The sequence below is a fragment of the Patiria miniata genome, unplaced genomic scaffold (genome assembly GCF_015706575.1).
Source record: "Patiria miniata isolate m_02_andy unplaced genomic scaffold, ASM1570657v1 HiC_scaffold_10, whole genome shotgun sequence".
Classification (NCBI taxonomy): domain Eukaryota; kingdom Metazoa; phylum Echinodermata; class Asteroidea; order Valvatida; family Asterinidae; genus Patiria; species Patiria miniata.
The window spans coordinates 5,105,831-5,131,916 of NW_024037048.1; the positions used below are offsets into that span (position 1 = coordinate 5,105,831).

Below are 26,086 nucleotides of genomic sequence, written 5' to 3' on the forward strand. Positions count from 1 at the left end.
AGACCTTGTTGTATTTGCGCATGCGCACATATCGTTGATTATTAATATTTTTAAAATTTTACCGCGGAGCCGTGTTCGAAGAGGCCGACGTCGTCGACGATTTATTTTCACTCAAAATATGGTTCTGTAATCATTTAGTTTTAATCTAACGTAAAGACTCTAAACTCAAAACAACAATGAATCCTTCCGATGAGTGGGAACTTAGTAAGGAGAACGTTCAGCCGCTGAAACACGGGCGGAAAGTGACCAGTTTGACGACCGCTTTGCAGCCGCACAACGTTGATCAACATCAGCAACTGATCCTGCAACGACAGTAAGTTGGCCAAGTCTACATGCAAAAATGTACATCGGGTTGCACATCATGACATGTACAATAAAACAAAGTACATGTACAAGTTTACCCATGTATACATTGTCATTGACTCCTCCTTTTTTAAGGCATATGCCGTTATCGTGTAAGCTAAATATGGCTATTTAGTTTTGTGCTAATTCTCAACTGGACACAATGCTGGAGTGGTTTTTTTTTTCATGGTCATGGTAATTTTATGATGTCTTTTAGTTTTACTAGTTTTAGGCTATAACTTGCAACGAAACTTTTTTTAACTGGGGGGGGGGTAGACATTTTTCTCATGCCTTTTGTTTAATTATTTTGCTGATTTTTAAAAATATTTGTTTCTTGCTAATTCTTCTCTATTTCATTTTGTTTCATTAAGGTAATTTCATGTCTTACGTGCATTGAACATCTTGAAACTTCTTAACTTAAGTTAACTTTTTAATGTTTAATGTCAGAATGTGGACATTCACAATATTAAATTGGGTCTTTGAACTATAAAAGTATAATGGGGGGACATTTTTTACCCCTTCTTTTTGCTGGACTATTTTATTTATTTATTTATTTATTTATTTTTTTTTTTTTCTCATTGTGGTATTTTGATGTTAATTTTGGGGATAATCGTATCTATTTTTTTGTTAACATGGTTTAACGGGGACAATAACTTTTTAGCATTTATACCTCTGCCATGTTTAATATATGTGTTTATTGTTAATACATTTTTATAGATTTTTATAGATTTATATATTTCTTTGTGTAGCCAGAGGTATTGGAATTGAAGGCCTTCGGGCCACAGTTTTTAGGTAAACTTTTTTAATTCCGGGCATATGCCCCTGGCTTTTGTCTATGTTTTCTTGTTTTTGTTTTTTTTTATTGGTAGTGTATATTTTGCCGGAGGTAACGCCGGCAAACTAACGTTTACTAAAGGTTTGCCGGCGGCAATCCATATCAACAGAGGGCGCTGTAGGCCTACTCTTTAAGATAGGGCTGAATTATAATATGTATCAAATTCCCACCAAAGTTGTGTAGCACAGTCAGTGCAGTGGTTAAGCAATGGCTCTAGTGAGTGGGATGTCCCGAGTTCGAATCCTGATCCCCGCCACAACTTTAAGGTTTTTTTTCCCCATCCCCAAATAAATAAGAATATTCTTCTATTATTTTAAAATGTCTCAAAACATTTTAATGCAGAGTATTACTTTTTCTTTTTCAGATTTGTGGCTCTGGAGGATTTTTTTTAAAGGGAAATAAAGTCCGAAATTATAAAATGGTCTGATTCCCATCTTGTACATTGTATATACAAAAATACAACGATAATATTGGCATGGAGCCAGACTAAAATTTGTCACCGGAAAATGTTTAAGTACAAAAAAACAGTAACTGCGCATGTTCAGTGCATATCCGGCAAACTAACGTTTACTGAAGGTTTGCCGTCTCCGGCTTTTAATGCGGAATAAATAATAATAATAATAATAATAATATTACAATGTTTTCTTTTAGCCTATTTTTCAATAAATAGAGTTTAATTATGTTTGTGTACAAACATACGGCTGTTTCAGTAATTTTGTTATTGTGTGTCTATATGTCATGTAAGACTGATAATGATATGACGTGCAGTAGAGTGATCAGGACCAATGAAGTTCTGTTGATATTAGCCTTCACAATATACACCTTTAATATGCCGTCACATATGTTTCACTAAATTAAATAATGTCATCGTGAGCCACTTCAATTTTCATTTATAACACATCCCGATATAGGTACATGTACATACCAACTTTCAACCCAATCGGACATGTTGTCCTGTAGATATACATTGTAGGCCTTCAAAATATGTTCTTCTAATGTGACGTCAAATGTCACGTGATGACGTCATTGTGATGTCACTTAAAGTTTCATCTATAACATATCCCGGTCTAGGTACATGTACATCCAAAGTTTCAACCCAATCAGACCTGTAGTTCTGCAAACATTGGCCTTTAAAATATGCACTTATGTGCAAATTCTGTCTCCCTGCAAAACGTTACAGCCTACGAGTGATGTAACAATACATTATACGTACATTTTTTGTACATGTAGGCCTACTGTATGTACAGTTTTATGTAATAATTCCCTTTTTCTTTTAACCACAGAGCCAAGGAAGCTGCCTTACGCAGCTACACAGGAGAGGATCCCTTAGAACCCTGGGATGATTACATCAAGTGGACGGAGCAGGCCTACCCCAACGGAGGCAAGGACAGTAACTTCCAAGTCCTCCTGGAGAAGTGCCTGAGCAAGTTCAAGGATGAGGCGCGCTACAAGAACGACATCCGCTATGTCAGCTGCTGGATTAAACTGGTACGAGGGGGGAATATGGAAATAGTGTATTATCGGCTATCGTGTACATGTAGTTACGGACCCCTCATTAGTTTCGACAAAATTAGAGTCAAGGATGTTTTTTATCTTTCATTCATAAATACCTCAGACAGTTAAGCCATTCCTATTGGTCGAGAGCCCGTCACGTGGCCGGTCTCATACGGATGATAAAGACATGGCTAACTGGTCTTAAACACTTTTCCAGTGTCACATAAAATGTGGACTCCTAAAAATCCAGTGCCTCTTACCGTTTGATTGGTTGAACGTTCACAGTCCTCACGTAGGCATGCGCAACACTACCAGTGAGTCAGAATTGTAGAGTTCTAAATTCAAAACGCAACGCCCCAGGTGCGTTCTGTGCGACTCGCACAGAACGTGCCACGTGCGCGTCAATCTCCACAAAAGGGTTGTTTACATCTTAATCGCCAGCTGAACACTCCATTATTCATGTTATTTAGCTAGAGGGATGTTTCAAAAAGCATAAAGTGAGCTTGTTGAACAAAATCAGGATTTTTTGACCGAAATATTATATATTTTTTGACCGAAAAGGTATTTATGAATGGGAATAAATATGTGCTCGGTCGGTATTAATCACTCTGTTTAAGCCCGCTTAGAGTCTGGGTGCTGATAATTACCCTTGCCTCCGACTCGGGTAATTATCAGCACCCAGACTCTAAGCGGTCTTAAACAGAGTGATTAAAACCTCTCGAGCACACATTTATTCCCTTAAGAATGGCCTTTTCAACCTAAATCAGAATTCTCTCAATTCTAATGGCACCTTTTTAATGATTTTGAACAGGTTTTTTGGGGGGTAGAAATTACTATTTTTGTGCACGGTGTACAGTTGGTGCCATGCAATTCAGTGCGCCTTGCGTGTTCACGGTACATCGCGGTGATCGCCATCATTATTTTCGTGTTGCGTTTTGTCATGATTGTCAATTGTCATTTTACCCCCAAATTTCCCTCAAAAATCAAAACCCTGCTCTCTATCTATGACATACATGTACGTGCATGTTTATGATGCCAACTACATGTAGTTTGGTGAGTCAAATAAATAAAATGTGGGTTTTGTTCTCTTGTACTAGGAACGAGGCCCGTAACTACATGTACACGATCGCCGTACTATCCTGACAACCAAATTTCCATCTTACATGTACATGTACATTGTACATGTATGTACCTTTTTTTCAGATTGTATATGCAACCTTTTATCTGAAAACTTCAATATATTGAAATGTCTTAACGTTTCTCATAAAAAATAGTTACTCATCAAGGTTACTTTTTTGGAAAAAAAGGGAGAAGGCGGCCTTTTTTTTTCTTTCTTTTTTTGCTGATATTTTTGTGTCCACCTTCTACCAGATTTTCAGCTGCATACATGTACATGTGTACAGTACATGTGTAGCTACAGTTTTAAAGGATAACACATAAACACAAATATATTGCAAATGTATATTTTTGTATGATTAAAAAACCAGTAGTATAAAAAACTGTAAAAGGCAGCAACAAAAATGGATGGGGACAAGATACTGGTACGTTAAGGATGTACATGTAAAAGTACAATGTACCTTGTACGAGTGTTTATTCACCAAGAGCAGACAGCAATTGACAAGAATGATAATTTTCAATGTCAACTATGATTGCACCCAACAGGCCAACCACTTCTTCAACAACCCCCTGGAGATATTCCAGTTCATGCGGGACCAGTCCATCGGCACGGAGCTGAGCATCTTCTACGAGGCGTGGTCCTCGGAGCTTGAGCAACATGGGAACACCAAGAAAGCCGACGCTGTGTACAGGGAGGGGCTTGCCTGCCACGCCCAGCCCAGGGATAGGCTGGAAGCGGCACACAGGTAGGAGACTAAGACCATTTTTGCAGATTTTCAGGTATTCCTACTTTTCCTACTTTTTCTTAAAATTCCAACTTTTTCCTACTTTTTGTCCCACAACTCCGACAAGTGAAATCTCATTGAGTTTTTTTTCATACCAGTGTTACACACTGTCATATGTACATTGTAAATCACTATCATGAAGGGTTTGGGCGCAGGAGTACTGCAACTGTACTTCCTAGAGCTTAGTTGAGGACGGAGCACACATGGTGTGAGTACAGAACATGCCAAATGAGACTTATGATGCTGTGGACATGGGTGAGTATTTCAACGAAAACTACTCCCGAAAGCCCCAAAAAAGTTCTACTTTTATCCTGATTTTGTTCTCCAAAGTCCTGCTATTTTTTTTTTTTTTTTTTTTGGTGGACAATTTTGATCCTACTGTTCTATTCATCTGGGTCTGCTTGAAAGCCTGTAATGTAAATTTTGCACAATTATATAATTATTATTATTTTTTTTTTTAGAGAGTTCCAGTCGCGTGTTGCCAGGGCAACAATGAGCAAGATCCAGGAGGGAGTAGAGGCCGCAGGGATCCAAGACGAGCAACGGGAGCAACTGGGTGAGCTGAAGGCCAAAGGTCGCCACCAGAAGGTCAGCAGTCAGAGAGTGGGGTCAGCAAAGCAAGGTACAGTCCAAGAAATAGTCAATCAAGTGCCAGTTTTCAACTGTTAGGATTTCTGCACGTGTAGTTTATGCATTTGGGCAATTCCAGCACTATACATGTTATAAAAGAAAATGTAATGTCCGTGACAGAGCTACTGAACTATTATACAGGGTGTTTAAAAAAAAAAGGAAACCCAACTTCAAAGAATTAGTGTGTACAGACGATATGTTTACTGGCTATAAAACTGGTATCATCTGAAAGCGTAATCTCTATGCTTTTCAATGATACCATGTTTAGGTTTTCTGAGTCATGCATCAGTGAGCATCTTTGTCTTTTGAAAACTGGATGCAAAAATGCAGTTGGTTCACTTTCATAAAAAAAAAACCACTGGGAACGGTGTGCCTATTTTTTACGAAAATGTTTGTGAAATGGCTTAAATGTTAATCCTCATGCACACCATGCCTATTGTGTTTGACATGAAAGTGAACCAACTGCACTTTTGCATCAAAATTTCATGACAGTGGCGCTCAGTGATGCATGACCCTGGAAATGTAAACAAGGTATATTTGAAAAGCATAGAGATTACGCTTTCAGATGATACCAGTTTTATGGCCAGTTAACATTTAGTCTGCCCATACTGGTTCTTCAAAGTTGGGTTTCCTTTTTATTGAAACACCCTGTACATGTATCTAAGTAATGATCCAAAACTTTAAGTCTGTGATCTCTTTGACCATTACTACATGTAGATGATTGATGTATAACATTTGAAAAATACATGTACATGTTTTTCACAAAGTTAACAGTAACAAGCCGTGTCACTGAGATTTGGGATGTGCTCTTGGGTCCAGTGGTTTGGAGTTTTCTGAATCCAAATCTGAGTCGCGTTACTGTACATTGGAATTCCCACGTTTTCTTTCCGTCCGCAGTAAACAAAGGGGGACTCGGCATTGCACCGGCGACACAGCAAATTGGCCGGTCCTTCGCAGTGTTCTGCGACGATGAGTCATCGCAGTCTGGTGCCGGCATCGGTCAGCCGTCGCTACCGGCCCCGACCGGAGAATGGGAACACATACCGGTCCACAGAGAAACACAGAAGGAGAATGTGCGAGAGGCAGGCCCCTGGGCTGGCCAGAAGGTAGGGGGTAGAATAGTGCGCAAATGTTGACTGCTTTGAATTTTGAAGTAAAACAGTTGACGATGTGTCCAGCAGGGTCGCATAAATAAATTGCAGCAGCAGAGTCATTGTACAATCACAGGGGTACTGCAGCCATGGCTATTGTTCAGAAATTGCTGCGCTTTTTTTTTGGTGGTAGTGGTTTTCTACTGTAGCTGGCACAATGCTCCTGCAATTACTTGGGACTCTGTGAGTTTTGAGTATACTATTTATCAAATTGGGCTTTCAAGCTCTGTTACTGATCTGTCTATACCTGAGACAGTTTCGCCCATTCCTATTGGTTGAGAGCCCATCACGTGGGTGGTTTCAAACCACCGGTAAAACACCGCTGCGTTCTACGCCACGTACATGTACATTCTACACCTGGTCGCGGAAAACGTCCCTCGTCTTCGGCTCGGGCCATTATCCACGTCAAGGCCCCTAGCAGGCTTTAAACGTACTTGTTTAAAACCGGCCAAGCGCATATTTATTCCCTTATTAATCTCTTTAATCCTTTAAAACTAGTAATGGCACTAAACTCCCTGTGAAGTTATTCCTTCTGGCATGCCGTCATTTTGAAGAAAACAATAAAAGAAGGTTATTTCCAAAGATGAGTCAAGTGAAGCATTTTTTGGAAATTTCTGGTTTCACACGCGCGCTATTGCTTTTATTCTTCGGTTCAGTGGATGACATTACATAGCTGCAATTAGCTGAACACTACTGAATGAGAATGTATTCTGGATGCTGATTTTGGGCGCAATTCAAAATATGTAATCGGCAACTTTGGAATTGAAATCTAGATACTAGAATATTGTATTCATGGTATTCTCGGAATATACAGCACTCACATATCTAAAAGTTCATCAGGTTAGTTGCTGAGCACCCGTCTTTTGATTTTGGGCACTTTTGTTGCTTCAAACGAAACAAATGCACAAATGACAAATGATGTACTCTACCCTTGACTGAGGGTCCTGTAAAACCGAAGTATGTGCATTGTACCTCTTGAACTCCAATACACGTACTTCATTTGGATGATTTCTTGACCAGGTTCGTCAGCAAAGGAGCGGTGGGATTGGGGTCAGCCAGCTAGCCACCTTTGCCCAGCCGTCATTCAAAGTTCACGTGGATGAGACGGCTCCAGAGATCACGTGAGTTGAACAAATTCTTGCTGTCTTATGTCACTTCTGTTGTATGGAGTCTGTGCCCAAGTACCCCCTTGCTTGGTTTCAAAGAGAGAGAATATACATTGCCGTATTGTATTTACACGTCCTCCGGCGTTAATTGGTTAAACGATAGGATGGGGGTCTCCAAAACTGTCTACACGGAGTCTGAAAGACAGGCAGACACACCGGCAGAAAATTTGAATGATGCTAACATTTATAACTTCGTTGGGATCCTTAAGTCCTTACATATGACCAGGTCATGATGGAAATATTTGAATACATTTCCGTAGGACACCTCGGAGGATGCCAGAGACGGGCAGTCAGATACTTAGCGCTCGCAAGCCAGAGAAACCCTCCAACCTGCTGCAGAATATAGCCCAGGTGAGGCCCTTCAGGGTAGAATTTGTCGGGAAATCTCCAAAACTGAATGTTTTGAATTATTAACACGTCAGTAAGTTACATAGTACCACTCCATTTTTATTATAAGATGGAATTTTGCTCCGGGGTGATATAAATCAAACTATAGGTTTTGCCCTTCACCGACGTTTAAACACTGTATACTCAGTGTGTTATACCTCCTGGGTGAAAGTTGGAAAAAATCACTCGGGTGGGACTCGAACCCACGGCCTCCTGTTTTCTTTCCTGATTTATATCACCCGACGCAAAATTCCATCTTATAATAGTTTATGCGGTACCCGCTGCTATGTACATCAGATTCGAACCAGCCAAATGATACCGTTAGCTCGGTGGTCGAGTGGTAAGACATCTGCACTAGAAAGCAGGAGGTCGTGGGTTCGAGTCCCACCCGAGTGATTTCAACTTTCACCCGGGAGGTATAACACACTGAGTATACAATGTTTAAACGTCGGTGACCACTCCATTTTTCCTAGCTTATTACAGGGTGGTACTACACTTGGTAGTACGTTGGGTATTTTGGCTAACCACCAAAACAGCAATGTTCTTGATGCTTTTTGGGGGGTTGTAGTATATCTCAAAGGATTGGCAACAACTGCCATAATCACTCTCGGAGGACGACTGCATTAAGGAGTGCATCAAAATCATAAAATCATAGATGTCAGATGTAACAGGGACAGTGGAAAAAAAGTGGACCCCGAATTTATAGAATGACCCATTATGGAAACAATGTTAAAATGCCCTGGTTTTAAAACGCAGCATTTAAAAAAAAAAATAGTTTAACTTTCTACCTTGCCATGCCCAGTTACGTATTTCTAGAGAATGTCCATCCAATAATATAAGCAAAAGCAGTCAACAGTGCTGCCTATCTGTCAAATCACCACAAGTCATCGCAAGTTAATCCCAAGTCATCCAGTCCAAAGACAAGTCACAAGCTATTCAAATGAACTGTGACGAAGACATGCCTTTGTCATTGCTTATACTCTGCTTCTTGAGACCTGAGCTTTTATTTGATTTGTGATTAACTCTTTCAGTGCCAAACTCGTACATGTACGAGGTATATTTGTTAGTACAAAAGCGCCAACCTCGTACATGTACGAGGTAATGTTCGTAAATGTTCGTACTTAAAATTGCCAAACCTCGTACATGTACGAGGTAGAGTAAATATGTTATCAAAAGGGGGCGCTCTCGCTCTTTCTAATGGTACCATTTTCATGCATGTACGACCTGTATTTATTTTTTCATTCGAGTTCTTGCGAGAGGACGCAGCACTAAATCTTGTATTTTCTGCAAAAAGTGCGGAATTCCCCTGTGTTCAGGCCAGTGTTTCAGGGTGTATCACTGTGTATTTGACTACTTTTGACTTTTCAATATACCAAGGATATACCAGAGAGCAACAACAACAAATTTAGTGAGTAAAACTTATTTCCTTTTTTTTTTTACAGAATTTTGAACAATTAACAAAAACGCTCGAAGTTGGGCACTTTAGGGTTAAACTTTCCAAATTTCGCGGGCACTGAAAGAGTTAACTTGTGATAAATCAATTATACCTTTGTGGATAGGGCTTTCTTGATATTTCCATCAGCATATTTATTGTGATGATGTCTACTCTGTACAGCAACCAGTGGGTGATGATAAGACCAAAGCCATGTACTGCAAGCATCTGATCTACAACGGAGCCACTGAGATGTCATTTGAGGAGCTGAGAGCGATCAAGTACAACGCCAGACGCGAAGCAAGGAAACTGGAAGGTGAGCATGTGCCAAATTAGAGGGTAATTCTATCCGCTCCATTCAAAAGTACCCCCTCAACGGCAAAGAGAGTACAGTTGGGGGTGACCGACCGACGCCATGTTGCCTGACTGCAATTCATTTGTCGTGAAGCGCGGCCACTGTGTGTACATAGTACAAAATCCCCTGGTGTACGTGCGTCACACACAAGGAACGGTGCGTGTCAACCAGTGAAATGTCCCGCCCATGGGACATGGTTGCTAGGTAAAAGGGCGCCCTCTTTGTCATCGCACAGAGCCCATGGTCGGACATAGACATGTTCCGACCACTTACGAGTAAGTCGAGCTTTACGGATGTGCAATATTACTTGAAGGTTTGCATGGTGGAAAATCAATAGAAAGAGGGGTGGCACCATGTAGACAAATCTCTTTTGTAACCTTGTGCTGTTCTAAAAAGACCAGTATGCTCTGTCCATCTTTTGGCTTTTAATGACAATAAAGCAGACATACATGTAAAGCTCTTTCGCGCTATTCAGAATCTGTGTTTGAAACCTGTGTTGATACCTAAGATTAGGGGACCCTTTCACACTAGCGAGAATCCAACACGGCTTCTATACGGATTCAGCGCCCAACATGTACATGTATATGGGTAACATTCAGGTTTTTTTTTTTTGTGTTTTTTTTTTCCGACCACTTTAAACAATATTTTCTTAGCAATAGATTTTTTTTTAAAAAAAATTTTGGTGCGATCTGAGGCAATTTCCGACCACTTTAACCAATATTTTCTTAGTAATAGATTTTTTTTTATTTTTTTTTTTTTTTTCATTTATTGCGTCTAGCGCTTTTATTTCTCGCAACATTGTTTACATTTTTGAGAAAAACATACGTACTAAATACATAGTTACATTATATTACATTAATTAAAATAAGATGTTACAAAAACTTATTCCAGAAGACTTTGTTTTTCTTCTGTAGTTTAGCTCTCCAATAAAGTTCTCGAATGAAAGTGTCAAAAGTGTTGATCCACTTATTGTCTTGATATGTCTTTAATCTTACTTTAAATATGGAATACATTACTATTGTTATAATCAAACTTATTTCAAATTCGAAATCAAGGCTTGTTACTACATTAAACATTTTTGGCAATTCAAAACAATGTTTTGTTATCGCTTGGTAATACTGAGCAAATTCATTCCAAAAGTTTAATGTATGTACACATGTACAAACATTCAGGTTTGGTCAGGACAAGGGTTGAGAGCATCTATTCGGGCAGCAAATCTAATTCAAATTCTTGAAAGTGATAGCACACCAGGTGCCATGACCTTACAGGATACCATAGAGCTATATTAAATTACTAGAGCGCTAACTCGATGTACAAAGTAATGCCTGATGGGCGCATCCATGTTTGTGCACAAACCTATGGAGAACTCAAAATTTTGTACGGCTATTTGCATATCTGTGTTTGTATTCCATACCGGTGCGTCATCAAAGCCGATACGCCCAAAACCGAAACGCACAATCAGCAAATGAACGTTTCATTTTGCAAACAGCGCAACGTGTGCGCGTCCCTCCGCTGCAGATGCTTTTCGCCGTGACGTTTTTTGAACCGTCATGACACGCTGAAATTTTGCGTATCTTCTACTTGCGCATTGCATGAATTTAGAGTACACTTTTAAAATTCAATCCATCTATTTTGAGTGTGTTCTACAAACACGCACATAAATTCAAAATGTCTGCGCTCAGAGCAGCTTCAAAGCATCTCTGCGCACAAGAATGAGGAGTAAGTGCTCTAGTAATTTAATGTAGCTCTATGCAGGATACTCACTATCAGTCCAGTAAGATATTTCATAATCATTTGGTAGTTTCATTTTTGGATGTTTGCAAATGTATATTCCCTTTGATTCTTCCTGTATCATGTGATTAGAGGAGAGAGCAGCCCTTGAGAGGCAGCGTGCTGAGTACCAAGCCATGGTCAGACAGCAGCAAGAAGCCATGGAGCAACAGATACAGCAACAACGGTGAGTCACTGGTTGCTAATTCACTCATACCCACCACACTGACCTCTATACTACGTAACTGCAGCCAATTTCACGAAAAAGTGCGTAGCTTGCGCCATGCGTAGGCCTCCTGCAGCAACTTTGTGCAATAAACTTACGATCGATCTCACGAAAACTTGGCGTAGCTGAGCAACGGTTTAAATAATCTAAACATCTTGGACGAGGATAATAATAGCATTTACAACGGCTGTTTGTGTATGATTTTGCTCGATCAGGAAACGGTCGTTGATTCACCTCGGCCCGCCAAATTAATTTTGTCCAACTTTCTTCGGACTTGTGCGGCAACTCAACAAGCTCGGTCACGAGTACAATAGTATTTCATTTACTTCAAACACAAAGCTGTGAGTGTCTTGTATCAACCTTAATAAGTTGTGCAATAAATAACAGGCGCCACAACGATCACGATTTGCTGGTAAAATAAGTCATTTTTAGTTGCTACGCCACAATTTACGTCACCTCAAATTATTGCGCAAGTTACGCCATAATTTGTTGCGCAAGCCCCGGACTTACACACTATGAAACTTTCTTGAAATTGTCATAACTGAAATGTTGCGCAGTTTGAAATGTTGTGCAACTTGCGCTTTAAATTGTAGCGCAAGTGGACTTATGCCATTGCGTAAAGTTTTGTGAAATCGGCTGCTGGACTGGCTGACAATGCCCAAATCCATTGAAGCGGCCGTCTGCCATCTTGAGTTACCTATGACGCACAAGCCATAAATGTGTGTTGTATGCAGATAGATGTTATTGGATTTGTTCCAAGGCGTTAAGACAGAGAAAATTAGAATTTGTATTTTTTCTGCCCTGCTTGTGAGATTTAAACAAACCGATTCCAAGGACTGGCCAACATCCAAAGAATAATTTATTAAACGTTGGGAATTTAAGTGGGAAAAAGCACACTGCAGAGAAATGCACATATGTACTGTAACGTCGGTGCTGGGCCGCCGGCAGAGGGCGCCAAGCACGGACTCGCAGTGCAACCGTAGCGACTCGTTGCCGGACTGCGCCGCCTCAGTAGTGTGATATTTTTGTATAAAGTCTCTTGGTTGTGAGTTGTATAGAAAGAGAGCCTCGTGTAAGAAAGTGGCAAGAATAAATGGCCTAGAGCCCCGAAACCCTGAAGAATAGTGTCTTTGTTTCGACCTTACATTGGTGGCAGCCATTGCATGTCTGACGGAGGAAAAACAGGTAGAATCTGGAGTGTTTTTAGTGAGATGGCCAGCAAAGCGTTCGTCACATTAGTTGGAATTTTTTAGGGTTTTGGGGAGCCAGCTAGGCCTACATGCTAGGTCCCACGGGGAATTGCCCCGCGCTGTACACGGCGGCGCCGACGCTCTGTTCCACTCGGAGTGTTATCGGGCTGTGCATGTCGATGGTCAAAGGAGAACCCGGAGGAGACCCCAGAGGAGACCCCAAGGAGAAATCTCAGGAGACCCCAGAGGAGACCCCAGAGGAGACCCCAGAGGTGACCCAAGCGGAGACCAGGAGACTCCAGCAGAGGAAAACCCAGAGGAGAACCCAGAGGAGACCCCAGAGGAGAACCCAGAGGAGACCCCAGAGGTGACCCCAGAGGAGACTTCAGAGGTGACCCAAGCAGAGACCAGGAGACTCCAGCTGAGGAAAACCCAGAGGAGACCCCAGAGGAGAACCCAGAGGAGACCCCAAAGGAGAACCCGGAGGAGACCCCAGAGGAGACCCCAGAAGAGAACCCAGAGGAGACCCCAGAGGTGACCCAAGCGGAGACCAGGAGACTCCAGCTGAGGAAAACCCAGAGGAGACCCCAGAGGAGAACCCAGAGGAGACCCCAAAGGAGAACCCAGAGGAGACCCCAGAGGAGACCCCCAAGGAGAAATCTCAGGAGACCCCAGAGGAGACCCCATAGGAGAACCCATAAGAGAACTCAGAGGAGACCCCAGAGGAGACCCCAGAGGAGAACCCAGAGGAGACCCCAGAGGAGACCCCAGAGGAGACCCCAGAGGAGAACCCAGAGGAGACCCCAGAGGAGAACCCAGAGGAGACCCCAGAGGAGACCCCAGAGGAGAACCCAGAGGAGACCCCAGAGGAGATCCCAGAGGAGACCCCAGAGGAGACCCCAGAGGTGACCCAAGCGGAGACCAGGAGACTCCAGCGGAGGCGCCACTTGTTCGGGGACGAACAAGGGTCCTCGGAGGGGTGGTGTAACGTCGGTGGTGGGCTGCCGGCAGAGGGCGCCAGCATGGACTCATGGTGCAACCGTAGCGTCGGGACCCCTTAGCTTGGCCAGGGAGACCCGTTGCCGGACTGCAACAGACTCAGTAGTGTGACATTTTTGTATAACGTCTCTTGGTTGTGAGTTGTAAATAAATGGCCTAAAGCCCCGAAACCCTGAAGAATAGTGTCTGTGGTTTCCTTCGTCTGGCGTGTGAAAACCCAGGATCCGGTCGACATTACAGTACATTCAAGCGTTTTGGTGATCCATTGCTTCTGGGCGCATGGATTTCCCCACAATAATGCGTCGTGGAGGAAATCACATTTAAATCAAACAATTTTGAATTAAATCTTGTTTCTCTCCACTTGCCATTAATGTTGTACAAACCCGACCCGATACCGACTTTGGGTCGTTTTTTTTTTTTCATCATTTCAGTGCGGTCATTTCGGTTTTGCGTTTACGATTTTCAGGTCGGGTCGGTTCGGTAAAGCCTTCTTGTGAAAAATCCGAAATAAACCCCCCCAAAAAAACGAAATACAAAATTTCAAGCGGTACAATATTATTGCAGAGTTGCTGTGCCCTTTACGACCAATGTCAACCCACCGCACGAATGTGTGTGTGGTTTGCAGTCTAACATGCACAGTCTACAACGTTTTGGCCCACCAGTAGGTCACGTTATGAGTCTTCACCGTACCGTATGTGATGCGGGTAAGTTCAGTACAAAAAGCGGACACAGTTGCCAAAGCCAAATATTTGGGGGGTTTTCCGAGTTTGTTCGGTTTTGGGTCATTTTTTTTTTGCTGGAATTTCTGTCAGGTCAGGTCTGGTCAGGTCAGATTTGGGGTTTTCAAATCATTTTCAGTTCAGATTCGGTTTATATCTATAATATTTCGGGTCGGTTTGGCCTGGTCAACTCGATCTGATGCACAACGTTACTTCCCATCAACCGTCTGCAGGCTAATGCACCAACAGCAGTTGGAAGAGCAGAGACGGGTCCAGCAGCAAATGCAGCAGCAGATGCAGCAGCAGTTACAACAGCAGATGGAGCAGCAGTTACAGCAGCAGATGGAGCAGCAGTTACAGCAGCAGATGGAGCAGCAGTTACAACAGCAGATGGAGCAGCAGTTACAACAGCAAATGCAGCAAATGCAGCTGCAACAGAAGCAGCAACAGCTGCACCAACAGGCTGCGATACAGCCTCAGCAGGTACATGTATGGTTGGTTCAATAGTCAAACAGACGACAACCTTTGTTTAAAAACTGCACCGCGGGTGCAAGCCAATTAGTCTGGTTCCTTGACCTGAAAATTCCCGGACGTCTATAAATTGCTACGTTTCGTCTGATGTAGAGTCAGGGAACCAGACTACAAGAAAGCATGTTTTCTTGGTTTTTCCAGCATCTATGAATATATAAATAGGGTATATAACAATATTTGTTATAAAATACTAACCCCAAAACCCATCCATTTGTGAAAATGACAGCAAAAGCACGTATAATACCTTTAAGATTTAACCTTTAAGATGGGTTTACTAATAGTAAACCTATCTCATGATTTAAAGGCATAGTCCATCATTTGTAATTTGTGCATTTTGTTCGTTTGAAGCAACAAAAGTGCTCAAAATCTAAAGAAGGGTACTGAACAACTAACCTGATAAAGTTTCAGCTCAGCTTCAGCTGTAATTCTGAAAAAACAGCATTCTAGGATCTCAATTTCAAATCAAAAGTTGCTGAATCATGTTTTGAATTGCGCCTGAATTCAGCGTCCGAGACACGTTCTCGCTGAGCCGAATGCAGCTACGCGATGTCGCGTACTGATCTGACGAGTTATAGCAACCGCGCGCGCCTGTGCGTCGTGCCAATGCTTGCGCGCGCTTCGCCGAATAACAAAACGAACTACTAATTTAAATTTTCCAACGGTGCGTCTTAAGAAGCACTGTGCGTTGGAAAGGCCTTCTTTCATTGATTACTTCAAAATGACAGCTTGCCAGAAAGAATAATTTCACTGGGAGTTTAGTCCCCTTACTATCTTTCAACCAAGTATGTTTTTCAACAATAATTACGCCAGCTACTTTTCGGATAGCTGCAAATGATGGACTATAGCTTTAAATCAAGGATCGAAAAGGTGCATTGCAGTGTAGCTCGTAAGCTTTATGAACCTCTAAAGAGATGATAATGAATTTTCTGTAAAAAAACAAACAAAAGTATGCTGTAACAAAGATGTAGAGATGATAAATTAGAACAAAATTGTTCATTGAGATGCAAGTTAATGTACACTTGACACAGTCGTGTGGGTTTAAGGTTGTAAAATACGGTCGTATATATTTGTCATAGATTCCAAGCCGACAGCAACAAACGCGCCCTTTGCAGCAGGCAGTGCCATTGTCCCATGAAACTGGCCCAACGGTCCCTCACACCAAGAAACCTGATGGTGAACTGAGGTAGGATAATCTATCAACACGGTACACCTCGCTGGAATAGTACACGGCACTCTGCAAGTCCATTCTGTTTTGTGGATGAATGATTTGGAGTATGCACGATGGACTTCTTTTTTTTTTAGGCTTAAAAGTTTTTGCTTAATTCATTTGTATTTAAATTTTTGAAAGGAAATAATAGATTTCCAGGTACACAGTAAGAGACTGAACCGTTTGATGCCAGTCCATCGCAGGTTACTCCCCAGCTAATGCCGGTAGCCATGTATACTCCTGGGTGGAGAGAGGCAAGTGGAGATGAAGTGGCTTGCTCAAGGACACATGTGGCCAGCAGCTGGCTTGGAACCCCTGACCCTCTGATCACGAGTCACAAGCCCTAACCACTAGGCCACACTCCCTCTAATGACATCTGGACACTTTCAAAATACTGTAGTATTGGCTTGACAGAAAATCATTGTAGAGTCCATTTTTCATTTCAGGGATCCTACAGTCACAAGGCAGCTAATGTATGAAGAGACTGGCAATCAAGGTATACTTTTTTTAATTGCAAATTTGCTAAAACGCAGCATCTTTTAGTCTTGATTTTGCAGTCTGATCAGAAGGCATAGTGAAAACCCTTTGAATTCTTTGGACAGTTGCCTCTCAGAGTTTTATTTTCTCGTGCATTTTGGAGATATTTTGTTTTGCTATCAAAAGTGTTACACTAATATAAGAAATTACTTGAGTGATTGCACATCTGCTTTGTACACCCTCAGGCCTATCTACAGCTAACAAAACCTTTTCCAAACATGCCAAATAAAATAGTTGCAGGGTTTCACAGAAATCACATTTTTTATTGATGTGAAGTGCAGTTTATGTTTCTGAGCTTTGGGAAATGCCACTTGAAGTCCGATGTCGATTCATAACATCGATTGAACAGTTTGAACTCCTGCAATTTGTCTTGTTTTTTTTTTTGCTCTCCATACTCTGTTCTGTTCCTTGACCTTTATTTCAGAATATGTTTTAAAGATATAGTCCATCATTTGTAATTTGTGCATTTTGTTCGTTTGAAGCAACAAAAGTGTTCAAAATGTAATGAAGGATACTGAACAACTAACCTGATGAAGTTTCAGCTCAGCTTCAGCTGTATATTCTGAGAAAAACAACATTTTAGGATCTCAATTTCAAATCAAAAGTTGCTGAATCATGTTTTGAAATGCAGCTATACGCGATGTCGCGCACTGATCCGACGAATTATAGCAACCGCGTGCACCTGTGCGTCGTTCCAATGCTTGCGCGCGCTGCACCGAATAACAAAACGAACTACTAATTTAAATTTTCCTACGGTGTGTCTTAAGACGCACCGTTGGAAAGGCCTTCTTTCGTTGATTACTTCAAAATGATAGCTTGCCAGAAAGATTAATTTCACAGGGAGATTAGTCCACTTACTATCTTTCAACCAAGTATGTTTTTCAACAATAATACGCCAGTTACTTTTTTGGATGGCTGCAAATGATGGACTATAGCTTTAAGGTTTCCATTCTGGTAAGACAATTTACACCTCGACCCTTTATTCACTTTTCTAGCCCATTGGATGAATGCAAGCAACAGCTCAGCACCTCGCCAGCCGACCCCTTCATCCAATCACAGCAACGTCAGTAACCTCAGCACCAGCCAGATAACCCCGGGATCCACCACCACCGCCGCCGCAACGAGCTTCTCTGCCCCCAACGTCTCCCAATCACGCACCCCCGTGGAGCTCCACGGTGCCCCCACGCCGGGCTCCTCCCACTCCCGCAACGCCTCCGGCTTGAATCTGAGCCGGCTGATGACCCCTAGCCACACCCCGGGGTGCCTGACGCGCCCCTCCCCCACCGTGCACACCAAGGAGGCCATCAGTGTGGTCATGGACATGCTGAATAAGCCCCTAGGGGATGATGATGACTTCATGTGGGGGGCCAGACACCAGTTAGCCTCCGCCCCGAGTGACAATGATTTTGAAGCCAATTTCGCTAACACTGGTAAGCATATTCACAACAAATTTCAATTACAAGGACACAAGGTACATGTAATTAGGGACCGTGACCATTCAGCCCTGGTATGAAAAGGGCCCCCGGTACCTCGTCCGGTCCAAAGCCAGTCCGGTCTTCAGCCCAGTCTCGTCCGGTACATGGTCCTGTCTGACCAGAAGTTTTGAAGTCAGTCAGGCGCATCAATTTATTGCCCTTCAGAGAACGTCCAGAGCAGAACAATAGCAGACTTACCGGATTAAAGATAAAATCCTTCCATAACGCCTTGGTAATTTACGGTCCCATTGTGCGCGAAACCGCATGGCAAGGGTTTTGATCTGTGCCGACGAAAGTGTTCTATTGTTTCGCGCTGAGAGATGAAAACCACAAGTGGGTTTCTTCTGGGATATATTACATGTGTCAATACTTGCAAACAATAGACCCCAGGATAGCGGAGTTCCTGATTAGCAACCGGACCAGCTCCTGGGTCGGTAGCTGGGACGGTACGAGAGGACTTCTTGGGAGGGGACGAGCTTACCGGGGGGCCCTTTTCATACCGGGGCTGAATGGTCACGGGCCCTTACTTTGCTAACCAAAGTTGTGATGTAAGGATCATTCTGTGCTTGTAATGATACAACAATAATTCTGTGCTAACCATGTCATCATCAAGTCCTTAGCTATTGCATGAAAAAATGTGGACACAAGCAGATACATTGTACATGTATGTGAGGCATTCTTGCAAAATGAGACGGAACTGGGCACAGGCCATAGTGGAGAAAATTGCAAAAAAATGAATGGGGTAATTTCTTTTCTTCAATTTTTTGATTTACTCATATTTGTAATCTTTGATACGTCTACTTCACATATGGAAAATACTGAGAAAAAAATCAAGTTTTGTTGTCATAAAAATGAAAGATGCCAATTGTTTTTCCTCAAAAACACTTTTATTATGAGAATTTAGTACTATTTCTTAAAGATATGTGTAGTAGACATGCATGTATCAAAACTGTATCAATAATCTGAAAATCAAAAAAAAAAAATCACCCCATTCCGTTTTTTTGCATTTTCCACCACTACGACCTGTGCCGAGTTCAGTCTCATTTTGTCAGATCGCCTCACATGCGTTCACTGTGGGTGGGACTTTTATAAATCAGTTTATAAAAATAGGCACTTGCATCATCATTTTCCCAAGCTCACTGGAATTTCATAAAAATACATAAAAACAAGCATTCAATTATTCAAACAGTCTCCTGAAGACAGATAGAGTATACTGTTTGAAACGTCGTCCAGTTACCAGTCCGGTTCTTCACAAACCGCTGAAAAATCAGAAAAAGAAAAGTGTCTACATGACGCTACCGCAAACCTTAAATCTTTCATTCAATTTCAGTTGAACATTTCCCTGACATCTTTTCTTTTTACCAATATCGTTCCTCACAGATTCCCACAAGTCTCAGCCACAGTCTTTCCCAGACTTCAGTAGCACCTCAAACAGCGGTGTATTTACCGCCGCGAGCAAGGCAACCCCTTCCGGTCCAGCATTCACCATTTTTAATGAGTCCGAGCCGCCTAGTGCTGTGGGTCGTCAGGCCAGTCAGGATGATTACGACCACCTTGACAATCAGGAAAACATGTAAGTTTTTAATGCTGAAGTATTTTGCCTTCAACCCCAATCTTTGAGATTTCTTTTATAACCGGAATCTTTCAAAATCGTCAAAAAATCAAACCCTGCACAGTAAACTTATAGACAACAATCACAGAGCGCACTCTCTGTGGAGAGGGCTTCGGTCCTCTGTAATACGCAGGAGTGGACACTTCAATGTTCTTTCTTTGTCACTGATTTTAAATAATAAAGCCTGCCACCTTGATGCCGTTCTTTGCAAGGGTCTGTGGTTAATGAGTTTGCGCACGGAGCCCATAGGCCCATTGTGTCAGGTATCAGTGGCAAGCCGATTCAAAACATCGTCCTGGAAGCTTCCTGCAATGAAATATTTACAAAATGCCAAGAGATAATGTCATGGAAATAGAAATCCTGCCATTCTTAATACCTGAAATAATGAGCCTTAAGTTTACAACTTATCTTGAAGTTCTCATCAACACGAGTGCATTCAGTCCTTTTTGCTCAGATGAGACACCTAATAAACCATTTGCGAGTGACCTACATTGTGTATACCCTTTTGGATTTAAATTTGAAAAACATTTGGTACACTGACTTGCTCAGAATGCTTGGCACATTTAACTTTGAATTCTCCAGACCAAAGACACTGTTGCTAATCACATGATTCGGGGCAAGCTCTTGCATAGTATAAGAGACGCTCAGCACCAATACATTGTTCACAATGGGTGAGAATGGCACAAAGACAGCAGACCATGCCGGAGCTGGGGGTTGCTAGCATAAGGCTTGCCCCGAATCACGTGATATAGTAACAGTCTCTTTGGTCGGGAATGCAAAGTTAAAAACGTGCAAAGCATTAGATGAAGTCAGCATTCAAGATTTTGTTCAAATTAAACTCGCAAATGGCTTATTGAAACAAGTCTCACTGGTGTCGGAATTAACAGAAGTTGATTTCTTGTCGCATTTGGCAGGCCGCCCAAGGATTTTGTCAAGCCGAGACCTGACGACCGACAGAAGCTTGGAATCCTGCAGCCCGCCCAAGGAATCCCCTTCATGTCCTTGGAGGATCAAGAGAGAGCAGCTAGAGGAGAGGATGAGCAGGGATTGCCTGAAGAGGTAGAGCTTGGAGACAAGTTGGGAAGCATTTCGTAACCCTCAAAGAGCAGGGTTTTTGGTTATCTTTTGGATGGGGGTGTACTGGGGGAAAATCTTGTTTATTGTCAGTGACCGATTGTTATGAAGACTGTAGAAACTTTCAGGCTTTGTATGTATTGTTTAACTTAACCCTCCTGCTGTTTAAACAGACACACTGTCAAAAAAATCAATCCTCTTCCCCTGCCATGCCTTTCACAAAGGCTAGTCACCAACAGTCAGATCCTACAATGTATCTCAAGCAAGTATTGCGACTTGTGGAAGTGGATTTTTTTTTTGACTGTTTGTGACTGTTCAGACAGCAGGAGGGTTAAGCAGTGTAATCTCTGAAAAGCCCAATCCTAATGCTTGTCACATCCCACTTCAACATCCCCCTCCCAGATGGATGTCATGGATGGTGTGCAACCCCTGCCCATCGACGGAAGCAACCACCCCAATCCGTCCGACTTGACGGCGCAACATGCCATCAACGAGACCATCCTGAACCACCAAAACGCCCACTCCGCCTTCAAGGCCGCCTCCCGCATGGCCTCTACCCCCTTCACCTCCTCGGGCGTCCTGTCCTTCCCACCGCTCAGCTCCATCAAGCCCTCCCTGTTGGGGGCACCGGACATCGAAGACGCCACCCTCCTCCAGGACTCTTCGGCGAAGGTTGACGTTGGCAGACCGGCCCCGTTAGCCAGTCGCATCATAATGGCCAACACCATGGAGAGCTTTGACGCTACCGAGTGCACAATGAATGCCGACAGTCAACAGAAATTAAGGTTGGCTAGTTGTCTTTTTGACCCTTGCTCTTTAGTAGATTAATGTCCACATCGAGTGCCTTGGAGGGCGCTGATTTGCTTGTCAAAAGATTACATTCCTTGGTGTGTGTGGCTGCTCAACTCTGAATATACAAATATGCAATAAATATGAGGCATTCTAGAAAGTGTGTTGAAGGATTTAGAAGAGCAAGGATTAACCCATGGTTTCTCAGTGTTATTCACCACAGATTCCCTCTAAACCACAAAACGTCACAAGCTGTGATATTTTTGAATGTCTAAAAGTTTCATCAATCTACACTGTAGCATAAAAAGTAGTATGGCTTATCCCCGGTTCTTTTTTTTTGCTAAAACCAGTTTCTAAGAAGATGCTTTTCCCTCATATTAGCTCCCATCTTTGGCAAATTCTAACTGTATGATCTGATTTCAACACCTTCACATGTAACATGTTATGCTCGAAAGTAGACGTTTAAAAACTGCCTGTACATGTGTGTAAGTGTCCTCAACAAGCAGTTCAGGTCTGGCCGCATGGTTGATTGTTGCACTGTGTTTGCTTTCTCTTATCAGCCCCATCATGGAACGCAGCAATGAAGACGCTCGCTCCTCAGCCTCCAGCAGCACCAACTCAACGGGCTCCTCTCATCACTGCTCCACAACCCATGCTAGTGCGTCCTCTGTGCACCATACTGCCCTCTCCACTGTCCAGGCTGGGCTGTCTGCCAGTTTTGACCCCCCGTCTACCACTTCTGAGGCTCGCTCCACCTCTCAATTTGGCTTCCCTTCAACTTCACGTGGCATCCTCACAGATGCTAGTGGCTACTCTACAACCCATGCTGGTGCATCCTCTGTGCACCCTAGTGCCCTCTCCACCACCCAGGCTGGGCTTTCTGCCGGTTTTGACCCTCCATCCACCACTTGTGAGGCTCGCTCTACCTCTCAATTTGGCTGTCCCTCAACTTCGCGTGGCATCCTCACAGATGAAAGTGGCTGCTCTGCAACCCATGCTGGCACGTCCTCTGTGCACCGTACTACCCACTCCACCATTAACGGTGGGCTCTTTGGCAGTTTTGACCCTCCATCCGCTACTTGCGAGGCGCACTCTACCTCTCAGTTTGACTTCCCTTCAACTTCGCGTGGCATCCTCACAGATGCCAGTGGCTGCTCTACAACCCATGCTGGTGCATCCTCTGTGCACCCTAGTGCCCTTTCCACCATCCAGGCTGGGCTCTTTGCCAGTTTTGACCCTCCGTCCACCACTTATGAGGCTCGCTCTACCTCTCAATTTGGCTTTCCCTCAACTTCGCGCTCTGCAACCCATGCTGGCACGTCCTCTGTGCACCATACTACCCACTCCACCATCCAGGCAGGGCTGTCTACCAGTTTTGGCCTTCCATCTACCACCTACAAGGCTCACTCTACCTCTCAGTTTGGCTTCCCTTCAACTTCGATGGTCATCATCCCTGACGCCAATGGTAGCCTGTCGACCAAACATCAAGCCACTCCAAACGATGGCCTTGATACCTCATCTACATCCAAACACATTTCAGGGGCTGCATTGCAGAAGGACAACTCCACTAGCCTTTCCACTGTCGGTCCCACATCCTTCAATACGAGCAATATCCTACTCTCTACCTCTCAAAGTGGTTTACCTGCTACTACCACCAGCTTCCGCTCAGCCCCACCCATGACCCCCTCTCTGAGTAGTCCACCATCAACCAGCCTGAACAACTTGGACATGAGCCACGTCAGTGTGCGTCGGGGCAACGGAAATCACCACACCAGGATGGATTGCACAGAGGTGCCCAGTGAGCAGAGTCCAGACACCGGAGCCCTCAGTGTCGCCGGTGACTTCATTGATCCCTTCGCTGATGAAGTGAAGGCAGAGATGTTGGACAGCCTTCCAAGACATCTGAGTGAATACGATGGCTATGCTGAGTGTGATTACCCCATGCCAGAACTGGTGCTGAGTGAGGCAGTTGGATTAGGTAAGCCAACACTATTTTGTCTCTTTGTTCAAACTTAACGCTACAGTCCATCATTTGCAGCTATCCAAAAAGTAACTGACGTAATTATTGTTGAAAAACATACTTGGTTAAAAGATAGTAAGGGAACTAAACTCCCTGTGAAATTATTCTTTATGGCATGCTGTCATTTTGAAGAAATCAATGAAAGAAGGCCTTTCCAACGATGTGTCTAAAGATGCATCGTTGGAAAATTGCAGTTCGTTTTTTTTTATTCGGCGAAGCGTGCGCAAGCGTGGACATGACGCACACGCGCGCAGTTGCTATAATTCATCGGATCAGTGCGCGACATCGCATAGCTGCAATCAGCTCAATTTAGAACGTGTCTTGGACGCTGAATTCAGGCCCAAATGATTCAGCAACTTTTGATTTGAAATCGAGATCCTAGAATGTTGTTTTTCACGAAATATACAGCTGAAGCTAAGCTGAAACTTAATCAGATTGGTTGTAGTGCATCCTTCTTCAGATATTGAACACTTTTGTTGCTTCAAACGAACAAAATGCACAAATTACAAATGATGGACTATACCTTTAAGGCTTCACACTGCAACTCCACAAAACATTCACAATCTCAGTGTGACGTATTGCATATTATTTTTGTATTTGTATTCAGAGCAAAACTTCCTTTATGTTTTCAGTGAATTTTTTTTGGGATCAAAGCTGTTCAAATCAAAGATAGAAGATACAAAATTAATTTGCCGTAAAATATTTTGAGGGTATGTCAGTTTGTTGTCAAGAGGTGTTATTAAAGTTGATGGACGCGTTGTGGTCAAATGTGCGGTATCTCAAAACACAGTCAGCCCCCACAAATGCTTTTAATTAACTCTCTTATTTCCTAAACTTAATGGGTACAAATGGAAATTGAAATTCCTCAAATATTTTTGCTCAAAGGATGTACCTCACTTTGGACCTGTTTGATGTGCCAAACCAAAGCGTGGTAACGTCAGAATAATCTGCAAAATCAATTTTACCTGCTTAAAGGGAGTGGTGGGTCACGAATTTCTTTGTTTTTGATTGGCCAGTGTCATTGATTGAAAAGGTGTGCGTTCTTTCAGCAAAACGAGAAACAATGCGCACACATCCCTATGTGATTTGTTTTCGTTTTCCTGAAAGAACACTTACCTTCTAGTGATCCTTTGACAAAACTTCTAAACGTTGGTTGTGTTTAGAATTCCGTAACGTGAAAAGTACATGAGTGATTTGAATGATTCTTGTACTTAAAAGAAAGCCTATGAATTTGGCTTTTGTATCCTAGATTTTGAAAGGGCTACATACAGAACTTCACTAAAACAATGGTCCCGACATTTGGGTTTCGCTTTTTTGACTCACCCTGCACTTCATAGGACAATGTCTACTTTGTGTCCCGAAAAATATGTTTGTGTTTCAGGTGATGAGTGGTACACCATTGATAAAGTCACCGGAGAGGGAGCGTTTGCCAAAATCTATCAGGCGTCAGTCCTGACCCTTCACACTGCCGACTTCAGCAATCCCCTCAGTGGGGAGAACGATAAGCTGGTTCTCAAGGTACAGAAGCCGGCCTGCCCCTGGGAGTTCTACATCAGTCGCACGCTGCACGAGAGACTGGACTCCATCAGGAACCCGGTAGATGTGGTGAGAGTTTATTGATTTATTGTCTTTTTATCAGCATTAATTTTGGAATGCTAATGTTGCATGGGTGGCTAGTGCGTAAGGCGCTTGCCTCTCACCACACAGGCCCTGGTTTGATTCCCCGCTGCGGACCACATGTGAGTAGAGTTGTGTGTTGGTTCTCTCCTGTGCCACAAGGGTTTTACCTCGGGCCCTTCGGTTTTCCCTTATCGGGAAAAATCAAACACTTTCGATCTCAGGCCGAGCACTGTGGTCATATATGGGTCGATGTGGCTGGCTGCCACAGTTGCCTTTACGTGCCAGCGGCTCAATCACGTAGCGGCGTCCTACGCAAATCTGCTTCTCAGCTGCAACTTAGGATGATTAGCCTCCCAAAATATTATTATTACTATAATGTCACTATGTTGTTGCATAGCCCAGAATGGTCTTTGCAATACATCGATAACAAAAAGCCCCACAACTAGCACAACAATGGTCTTGGATTTTTGGGGGGTTTAGTGTATCTCAAAGGATTGGAAACAACTGCCATTCAGGCTTATTGCTGGTTCTAGTCACAGGATGATTGATCTATGCCTGCCCTGCTGTTTCAAGGCAGTCTACCCCCAGGAAGTTAATAACATAAACAAATGGTTCTTGTTGCCT

At 43.0% G+C, this 26,086-nt stretch overlaps 1 protein-coding gene across 1 annotated transcript in view; it reads left to right on the forward strand.

The window, feature by feature from the left end:
- The first annotated feature begins 33 nt into the window (after positions 1-33).
- LOC119736026 overlaps positions 34-26,086 on the forward strand; it is a 37,320-nt gene continuing 11,267 nt past the window's right edge. The window contains exons 1-18 of the mRNA XM_038210017.1: positions 34-313; positions 2,461-2,665; positions 4,334-4,533; positions 5,034-5,194; positions 6,100-6,308; positions 7,374-7,474; positions 7,780-7,870; positions 9,522-9,654; positions 11,557-11,650; positions 14,831-15,080; positions 16,205-16,311; positions 16,782-16,831; positions 17,868-18,302; positions 19,728-19,920; positions 20,874-21,018; positions 21,436-21,818; positions 22,383-23,800; positions 25,224-25,447. Coding sequence (XP_038065945.1) covers positions 177-313; positions 2,461-2,665; positions 4,334-4,533; positions 5,034-5,194; positions 6,100-6,308; positions 7,374-7,474; positions 7,780-7,870; positions 9,522-9,654; positions 11,557-11,650; positions 14,831-15,080; positions 16,205-16,311; positions 16,782-16,831; positions 17,868-18,302; positions 19,728-19,920; positions 20,874-21,018; positions 21,436-21,818; positions 22,383-23,800; positions 25,224-25,447 — 4,536 coding nt within the window. The 5' untranslated portion in view covers positions 34-176. The remainder of the gene's footprint in view (positions 314-2,460; positions 2,666-4,333; positions 4,534-5,033; positions 5,195-6,099; positions 6,309-7,373; positions 7,475-7,779; positions 7,871-9,521; positions 9,655-11,556; positions 11,651-14,830; positions 15,081-16,204; positions 16,312-16,781; positions 16,832-17,867; positions 18,303-19,727; positions 19,921-20,873; positions 21,019-21,435; positions 21,819-22,382; positions 23,801-25,223; positions 25,448-26,086) is intronic.